The sequence below is a fragment of the Aedes aegypti genome, chromosome 3, assembly GCF_002204515.2.
Source record: "Aedes aegypti strain LVP_AGWG chromosome 3, AaegL5.0 Primary Assembly, whole genome shotgun sequence".
Lineage (NCBI taxonomy): Eukaryota > Metazoa > Arthropoda > Insecta > Diptera > Culicidae > Aedes > Aedes aegypti.
The window spans coordinates 386,438,239-386,448,298 of NC_035109.1; the positions used below are offsets into that span (position 1 = coordinate 386,438,239).

The following is a 10,060-nucleotide window of genomic DNA, read 5'->3' on the forward strand; positions in this document are numbered from 1 at the left end:
CAACTAACCTGCTTCGCGAACCGCGCCACTAATAAATCATGCCACGCGAGCGACGCGCGACACGATCGATCCTGCTCACATCACCCGCTCCCGAAGGAGCAAGCGACGCGAGCAAAGGATCAAACACAACTCGGGAATTGCCTATAACATGATCATTTATTAACTGTGCAATCAACTGTAAGTGTTACACGAGTGGAATTATTATAAAACTTAATAATTTGTTATCATCTTGATCTTCTAAAGTCCAAATTGAAATAACTCACAGTAAATATATGCATGAAACAATTGTTCAAGCTTCTGTTTGTGTGAAAAAAATTTACGTTGTCTGTGTTTTGGGGTCATATTGACCCCAAGTTCAAATCGATTTTCGATTTTTCTGCAGTTTGAGAAAAAAAATTATTTGAATGTAACTAAAACATGTAAAAAATATCTTAAAAGGGATGGTTCATCGCGGGAAGGAGTTGTTTTGTAAAAAGGTCTAAACAAGCGAACTTTTGAAACTTTGGACGCTATATAAATGGTTAGTTGGGAATTTCACCGCCTGATGGTGCTAGCTAAAAAACATAGTTTTCTGATTTCCCTAAGCGATTATGACGTTTTGTAACTAGATCTTAAGGTGGTTATAAATTCTTATGATTCTAATAATTGATGTCTTAAGCTAAGTTGCTTATTAGTTCAAAGGCTTTACACTACATGTTTGCTTAGTTCAATATTCTACAACTAGGAGACGCTAGTGAGCTATCAATACTTCAAACTCACATGTTTCACGATGTAGAACAGCTAGAAAGTCAGCGTTTTCGGCAAAGTTGTCCGTTAGGTTTAGGACTATGTGCAGCATGCAGCATGCTTTGCAAGTTTGGAATTTTATAACTAGGAGCCGTTATATTGGTTACTGCAGCTCCGTTGGAAGGCTGTTGTTTTCGTTATAGTTACACGTTAGATCAACGGCTATATACAGCCGGCTCTCCACAACTCGATATATTCTATAACTCGATGGATTTTTCGGCTCCTTCAAATTCCCATACATCGTGTTCTCCATTAGCCGATATTTCCATAACTCGATATCTCCACTGATCGATGTCAGGTAAATTTCTTTCCATAGCTCGATATCTATTTTAAAACCACTCTTATTTTGGTAAACTTGATCAAATTCTTGTTTTGGATGAATAAACACTTGCAAGCTTTAACAAAAGTTAAAAAAGATGTAAATAAAAAAAAATCATTAAATATAACGTGGTTTTTCGAGCACTTCGAAATGTTGTTTCGAATAACAGTTTGTAAAATACTTATCACTAAAATATATTGGCCTATAATGATCAAACTACAAAAAACCGTAAGCTTGACCCCTAAACTTTTATATTTGAATCATTATAGCGACATTGACCGGAATCCATCCACTCTAACTGCAAAACGAGACTATTTTTTGTGGAGCAAAACGACCAAATAAATTAGTAAACAGTTTCAATTATATTTTCGAACATAGATGATGCTATAGTCAATGTTTTTTTTTTATTTTTCATTATGCACTTGAACATTCTACAGTTAATATAGATAAGACTGCAACAAACCGGAATATCTCTTAATTTTAATTTAATTTTGTTATTTCATAAACGTGTCCGCGTTTTGTACAGAGCGGTCCAAAATCTGAATTTTTCTGCTAATTCGACCCTGGAAGAAAATCAAATTTCAGTTTTTCTAAATATACCTTTTCTTTTGTTTGAGGTTTTAGTCTGGATTGTGCTGTCTTTTCTGATTTGAATTAAAGGTCTTAAAATCAATAATGATAGAAATATATCGACTACAGTGGCATCTATGGTAGAAAATATAATTGGAATAGTTTCCTTCATATAAATTTTCTCCATACAAACTTCAAGATCGTCCAACCCTCCGTTTGGAGTTGACGGATTCAGCTCAAATATTTACTTTTTTGACTCATTTCAGTTCACAGATCGTTCGGTGAAATAAAAAATCACCGAACGGATCACCAAAATATCTGCTGTTGAGAATTCGGTGAAATTTCACATAAATCTGTGATAAATTCCAAGTGTGTAGTTACAACTTTCAAAATGGTTTAAACATTTTATTTGGTATAAATTAGGGCTGGAGGTTTTATTCAATCAACAATGCACATTGGTCCCAAAGCCATATCTAGGAAGACAAAAATGATTGCGCCTAAACCGTCAATATTAGATATTTGGTGTCTTCGGCAAAGTTTCTCCATATTTTTCAGACATTTTTTTCAGAGATGTGAAATTAGGGTGGCCCACATGGTTTACGAGATCAGAACATAATTTTTTTTGCTGACGCGTTTAGGACTACACAATTTTCTACAATGTTTTAGAACAACCGATATGGAGCAACTTTGCCGAAGAACCCAAATTTCTATTTCTTATGGTTCGCGAGTTATGATTTTTTTTTAACAAAAAAGTTAGGGTGGTACTGAAAAATCAGTTTTTTCTTGATATTTTTTTATACGATCATTTCTCGCAACAACACTTTTAGAACTTTTGATTGCGCAACTTTTTGCCGAAGAAACTACTGTTCTATCTCTTATGGTTACAGAGTAATCAGAAATTTTCTTCGAAAAAATGGTTGTTTTCAAATGCCGATATCTCCGAAAGGCGCAAACGGATTTTCAATCTTTTGTCGACATTAGAAAGATTATTTCTTTCTCTATTTATTATGAAAAAACTGTGAGGACGTTTTTTGTTTGAAAAGTTTGATAAAATTTTGAAAATGATATGTTTTTCAACCGAAAATTGTCCATAACTTGAAACATATTCGAGATAGCTCTTTGGTGCCTTCAGCAAAAATGTGCAAAATTGAAAGTCCTGAAAGTGCTTCATACAAGGTATTCATAAAAAATCATTGCTTTATGATATATTCACCATAAACCGAATTTAATATGGTAAAGAAAGCGAAAAAAAAAGATATTTGCTGGAACAACCGGAATAACTGTATGTAAAGTCATTTAAAATTGAAAATATATGTAATGAAATAAGATCGATCACAGTAAGCGAAATGTTTGGAGTTAGGGAAAGTTAGTTGCTGAATCAGTTTTAACAGTGATCCATGGAACATTAATCCATAAACGGTGTCTTGTTATTTCACGTGACATAATGTTTGTCCAGCTAACCTATGCCGTGGTTGGTTATAAATTGCAACCGCTTCGGCTTACTAAGCAGAAGGTCATGCGTTCAATACCAGTTCCGTTTATTATATTCTCAACCCCAAACGATAACAAAAGGTATACTTTGAAGAATTCCTTCAAATTACCAAATCCTTACTTCCCGTGATATCCTCCCATAGAAATATAGAAGTATCTGCAATTATTCTATCTGGGCATCCAACTTATCCCATTAAATTAAATCAAATTCAATAAATCTGCAACAACGAATTAGTCAGTGCAGCATTCGCCTGTTGAAAAATGCATGAATCTTGAACAAAAGACAGATATAAATCCCAAATATCTGTCTAAGGTAACGAACCAGAAGGTAGGCCTTGATCACTTGAAAATTGCTTCAGCAAATAATTTTCCTTTTTTCAACTCCTTAGATTCCGCTTACTATGATCGATATCAATACTTGTGTATTCAATTTTAAATGACATACATACAGTTATTTTGATTGTTCTAGCACATATCTCGTTGTTCGCTTTCTTTACCATATTAAATTCGGTTGATGGTGAAAATATGTGTAAGTGTTGATTTGTTATGAATACCTTGTATGAAGCACTTTCAGAACTTTCAATTTTGCACATTTTTGCTGAAGGCACCAAAGAGCTATCTCGAATATGTTTCAAGTTATAGACAATTTTCGGTTAAAAACGTATTATTTTCAAAATTTTATCAAGCTTTTCAAACAAAAAACATCCTCACAGTTTTTTTCACCATAAACAGAGAAAAAAATAATCTTTCTAATGCCGACATAAGATTAAAAATCCGTTTGCGCCTTTCGGAGATATCGGCCCTTTAAAACAACCATTTTTTCGAAGAAAATTTCTGATTACTCTGTAACCATAAGAGATAGAACAGTAGTTTCTTCGGCAAAATCAAAAGTTCTAAAAGTGCTTGGAACAAAGTTTTTGCGAGAAATGATGGTATAAAAAGTTATCAAGAAAAAACTGATTTTTCAGTACCACCCTAACTTTTTTGTTAAAAAAAAATCATAACTCGCGAACCATAAGAAATAGAAATTTGGGTTCTTCGGCAAAGTTGCTCCAAATCGGTTGTTCTAAAACATTGTAGAACATTGTGTTGTCCTAAATGCGTCAGCAAAAAAGTTTATGTGCTGATCTCGTAAACCATGTGGGCCACCCTAATTTCACATCTCTGAAAAAAATGTCTGAAAAATATGGAGAAACTTTGCCGAAGACACCATATATCTAAAACTGACGGTTTAGGCGCAATCATTTTTGTCTTAATAGATATGGCTCTGGGACCAATGTGCAATGGTCGGTTTTACCCCGCTTACGCAATTTTCACAACTATGGCCTTATTTCAAAGCTTAATATTTACAGTTCATATTTCACTTCACTGAAGCATATTTCACATTTCTGTTAAAGCATGGACGGGTAGTTTGTAATGTTTTTACAACAAAATCCCTTCCGAAATCCTTAAGTGAGCATCTGTTAAATTTAGATCAAATTTGACGAATAGAAACTTTGTTTTTGTTATGAAAAATTTAATGTAAATATCACCTTAAGTGGAATGTCAAAAATCGTGTGTTCATGGGAAGTGCTTGGTGAACTTTTAAGAAAACCGCCATTTTCATGTCAAACTGAAGGTGGTCCGTCTTACCCCAGAGGGCGCTCTTACCCCGTCTTCCCCTAGTGGTAATGTGCGCGTGCTATAGCCTTAAGGTGCAGGAGCTTCGTTGGCTGTACATTTGAGACCTTTTTTGGTACGCCTATTTTTTCTTGAAAAGTGTCTCATTTGACTTCTCCTGACTTAAGTTTTTGGAGCTATTTGTAAAGCAAAGTGTATGCTAGAAAATCTTTGACCATTGACGAGCTTAAGGCAGACCCTTGTGCCGATATCATCGTAAAACCCCCCGAAAAGCTCTAGAAGGTAATGTAAAATGTAGCAAAAGGAGCTCATTTAGCTACGACCAATAAATGCAGCCACTTGATCGATGTTGTTTTCATGATAAATTGCATAGGTTTAAATTAAATAAACAACTTCATATATAGACATTTACTGACGTAAAAATGGCGCACCCTGTATTCGATGAGGTGCGCACGTTAATCTTCTTCATAATACTCCGGGTGCCTCAATAATATGTTCAATGAGGATTTTTTAAGTGGTTTGCTTTCGTAGGCTGTTGTAATGTCAATTATTCTACCTTATATGAACCTCATAATACTTACGATTGATTGGCAAAGAAAACTCTCAAATAATAACTAAGTACTCAACGAACTGTAAGCTGGGAACCAGGCTATGTCTCAACAGAGGTGTAATGTCAGAAGGAAGAAGAAGACTTTTAATGTATTCTAAACATGAAAGGAAACAGGGCTCGGTTCGTTATAATTCCACACTACGAATAAGTGAACAATCGAGCTTCCAACATAAGTAATCGAATAAGTGTCCTAAAGCTTATTAAATCCACAAAATCACATAGGACAGTTTTGTTTTTTACTAAATGAAACCTAATATACATGTATATATATATTTGTTTTGTTAACTTTTATATGCAAATGAAACTTTTTTCGAGCCTAAGACTAACGAAACTGTCTTTCACAATGATTATATTTAAAAATAATGTACACTAAAGAACAAAAATTTTAGTTAAAAATATATTCGGGATCCCTCGGTAGATTGTTTTGGGGAACACGTCAAATGAAAGCTGAAAACCTATATTTTTGAATGGTGAAAGATTTTGCGATGCCTATTTTTTTGTGATAAATTTCACGCCGTGCTTCCCGAGTGCAGAACTTTCGTGAGCCTCTGACTCATACAAAATATAGTCAAATTCAGAGAGATTTTTCTGTATCGAATCACCTCAATTTTTGATAACTATTCAAATAGTTGTATGAAAACTATTGATTCAAAAGTTACAGATAGGTTAAGTTTTGACAAAGAAATGTAGCAAGATAAAAAGTGATATAGTGGACAAACTATACGTCGCATAATGTTGGTGTCTTCAGTAAATTTGGTCCTTATCACTCAATGATCAAATGCGTCGAATATACCATATACAACGCGTAAATTTTCTGCTACATCACTTTGTGTCTTGATGCTTTTTTGTCAAGTTCATCCTATCTGTAACTTTTGAATCACTCAACTTTGTCAATAGTTATCGAAAACTGAAGTAATTTGTAGTTCGTCACAGAAAAAATGAAAAGAATCGGTTAGGGAACGACGGAGATGTAGCCTTCTGTAGTTGACCATTTTGTATGGGAAAACGACTTGTACGATGCTGTATATGAATTCTGGTATTAAAATTTATATTTTCTTGCTTTTAAAATATTCAAAACTCCGAAGAAATTAATAAATTTGAGAACAATTTTGTAACATTATGAAGATAATTTATTTATAGTCTCTAATTAACTAATCTCTTATCTTTCACCACCATCCTCAGCAAATCTTTGATATCATTACAGTTATAGTGATACAAACACTGATATATAGCACCCCAGAAAGAGTGATACAAACTCCACTGATCCGATCGTATTTCAAACGTCTTATCGATATTCAGGTACCTTGGACTGGATACGTTTCCGTTGTACGGTGGCCATACCAGTTTTGATCCGGGATAGTTTGGCGATCTATGGACGAACACTGGTTTTAGTTAATCGTAGGTCATAACTAACTGGTTCAAACTCACCCGTATTTAATAAAGCTTGCAACCAGCTGGACCGTCTGCTCGTGAATCCGCCATTCATCTCTGAAAGCGCTTCTATTTGCCAAAGCTTCCCTCACGTTGTAAGGAGTAAAGATGTACCCCAGCTCATCGCCGTGGATTGCACCGTAGTGTTTTACTTCATCAATATGCCCGTGGAAGTCCTTTTTATACCACCCGAATTTCCCATCGAATTGGAACCGGAAGAAGTACGTCTCATCCGGTACCCACTTAGAGTACTCTTCCAGTAGATGCTTGTTAGGGAAGAACCAGTTGGCTGTATTGGCCAGCTCTAAGTAGAACACGTTTTTATCCAATTCCACGCCACTCCGTTCCGCTAATTCCGCCGCTCTGTCTACGATCGCATCGATGTAGCTTTTCAAGGTTTCGTTCTGAAAATTGGGGAAGTTTTCTCCCATCCAATAGTCATCGACATAGCTGAGGAACAGCTCAAATTCTTCCGACGATTGACCAAACAGCAGAGGTACGTCGTTAACCGGCTTCGAGCGAATCAACTCCTGGGGAGATCGCGTCACAACGGCATCCGCAGCGTCAAGTTCTGCACTAGGAACGCAAAATCCGTAGTTGACGGTTGCAAATTTGTAAACGATGTCTCGGCTCCAGAATGATTTGAAATCTACAGACTTCATTTGCTCTATGGATGTGATGTTGAGTTCTTTGAAATACTGATGTGAGTAAAGACCAGCGTCGTACAGAAACGCCCAAGGCGCAAGCATTGATCCACCCAAAGCAAAAGCCTGGTGGAACAAACCTTTGGAGTTCTCAGAATAAAGATGATAAGTTACTGCGGCTGCTCCAGCACTGTGACCCATTAAAGTGACTCTTTGGGGATCTCCCCCGAAATTTTGTATATATTGTTGCACCCATCGCAAGGCAGTTCGCTGATCTTTGAGTCCGAAATTTCCGCTTATGTTAAACTCATCTGATCGCAGAAATCCAAGTTGATCCAACCGATACTGAATGCTTACAATGATGATTTCCTACAATATCGATTCGCATATAATCACAAACAAGATTCCAACAAGCGTCAAACTCACATGATCAATTAGCAGATCGACCCCGTGGAAGTCACTGGTACTCGAACCGACGGAGAAACTTCCTCCATGAACGAAAACCAGCACCGGTAACAATCGCGAAGTATCGACTACAGCTGGTCGATAAACGTCCAGAAACAAACAATCCTCATCACCCAAAATCTGTGTCACGACGTTCAAATCGTCCACCTGTGGGCAAATGCTGCCCAACTTGGTAAAGTTCCGATCGCCATGCGGTGGAAGCAACACTGGGTTCTGCAAACAAAAACAAATTCTAAACACAATCTCCATTTCGCACATCTTGAATCTCGTTTCCGACCTCGAACCTCAATGCTCCCGCAGGGGGCTCCGCATAGCGAATACCCAAGAACTCGCAATACGGATTCCCGTTGAACGTCCGTTTGGAGATTCCCCGACCCCGACTTTGTTCCCCGAATTCCACGATGCAACTATTCACCGGCACTGAGGCTGCATTGAGGCCACACAAAACTATCACCGCTACGAATACAGCACCACATCGTGATAACATCTCGCTAGCACTACTTTTTGTTTACACGTACAGCTGGGCTGTCCTCTTCCGATAGAAACGGAGCACTATCGCGGTCAATTACGATGCGAAACTCGTCGCACTATGCTGGAAACGCGTCAACTTCGTTGTCGTTTTCTAATCGCTCTACTTCCGATCCGAGAACTGTGTGAAATGTGAGGCAAATCAAAAACAACGAAATGCCCAATCTTGACCTTTCCATGTGACGCGCTTCATTCTCTGAATCAGCAAATCACGCTCGGAGTAGGTTGGTGATATGAGAATTGTTCAAAAACGTGCTAGTCAAAGCAAGAAGTGAAATTATGTATTGCTTCTTTGTTGTCAACGTTTTTTTTTATATTCATTTCTTTAGTTCATATCTACTTTGAAGAGCTCCATCTATTTGCTCTTAGGCGATACTTCTCCAGTTGCTTCAAACTCTTAGGGTAACCACTGCATCCAGCCAGCGCATTTGTGATTTCGACTTTTTAACGCATATGTACTTTTTTTACTTTTTTTTTTAGGTCATGTTCTATGCAGGAAGCAAATAATTGGTAGAATGAACTGTCAAGCATGCTCTCGATATCTCCTTTTTTGAAAGTAGGCCTTCTCCACTGCTCTGTGATCGATTTCAATAAGGTCGATGTCGTCCGCAAAATCGTGTGAAGAGTGAAGAGGTCATGTGGAGAGACCCAACGTATCAACTTAATTAGTTTGGTCAGAAAACCATGTTTAGCTGCCTCAGATCATTAGCTTTCGCTGAATTGTACTATGCGTTGAAATAAATGGGCAGATGATGAGTTTACAAGTTATATCAACTTAAATTATCTAGATTCATTCGTAAAGTGAAAAGGTTGTCTAGTGACCGTTAAGAGAATTAGCTAGGTATTCGTCAATAAAAAACAAAACATCTCGAGCGGTCTCAGTCTGTTAAATGTGATGCGCATCAATATTTTGTATATTGCATCCAACAGGGTAATCCCATTGTACTTGGCACGCTCTAGTCTGTGCCCTTACTTTAAATATGTTTTATGATACTATCCGACATCCTCACATAACATCATAAACACTTGATAGATCAATTAGTAAAGATGTTCCACGTAACTTTATTGTACTGTTTTGATTGAGGCAACGAGCCAGGAGCTCAATACATGCGGTTTAAGCTCTCATGGTTCAAGAACTGACGCTCCAATCACTGTCCTTCATTCGTGGCCGGGTCAATTGTCGTTAAATATATCCTTTAACTTCACTCTGACTGTTTTTGGTTACTAAACAGTGGGGTGTCCCAAAATTTCACTTTGTTAGAAAACTTGGAGGCTCAACCTCTTAACGGTAACTTAAGATACTACAATCAAACTTTTGTATGGGGGAACTCTGAGAAATGACTTTTAGAGAATTTTGAGAAAAGTCCGATTTTTGTGAGAAATATCAAACTTTTTTTTTGCAGATTTATTGGGGTTAGAAAAACGAAAATGGGATCGAGAACAAGGGTGGTAAAGATCAAGGTTGCCACATAAAAATCTATATTTTTTCTTGAATTATCTGTTGTGAAATTCCGAGAATAAATCCGTAGAGGATTGCCCAACGACGTAAATACTCACTTTGCGATGCCGGCTTGGCACGTCTTGTCGAGTCGGTAG

At 37.0% G+C, this 10,060-nt stretch overlaps 1 protein-coding gene across 1 annotated transcript; it reads right to left on the minus strand.

The window, feature by feature from the left end:
* Nucleotides 1-6,503: 6,503 nt before the first annotated feature.
* LOC5563679 (esterase B1) lies at nt 6,504-8,703 on the minus strand. Its single transcript, XM_021853686.1, has 4 exons — nt 8,214-8,703; nt 7,898-8,149; nt 6,825-7,840; nt 6,504-6,765 (listed from the first exon to the last, which is right to left on the minus strand). Exons 1-4 carry the CDS (start codon nt 8,421-8,423, stop codon nt 6,540-6,542), a joined length of 1,704 nt encoding a protein of 567 aa, XP_021709378.1. The 5' UTR covers nt 8,424-8,703; the 3' UTR covers nt 6,504-6,539.
* Between the last annotated feature and the right edge of the window lie 1,357 nt (nt 8,704-10,060).

Excerpts from the sequence above, each read along its gene's own strand:
- LOC5563679 (XM_021853686.1), bottom strand. The coding sequence starts at position 8,423 with ATGTTATCACGATGTGGTGCTGTATTCGTAGCGGTGATAGTTTTGTGT. Across the intron at positions 7,841-7,897 it reads TCGATCTGCTAATTGATCAT|GAAATCATCATTGTAAGCAT; the intron begins GTGAGTTTGACG and ends TCGATATTGTAG. Across the intron at positions 6,766-6,824 it reads GCAAGCTTTATTAAATACGG|ATCGCCAAACTATCCCGGAT; the intron begins GTGAGTTTGAAC and ends GTTCGTCCATAG.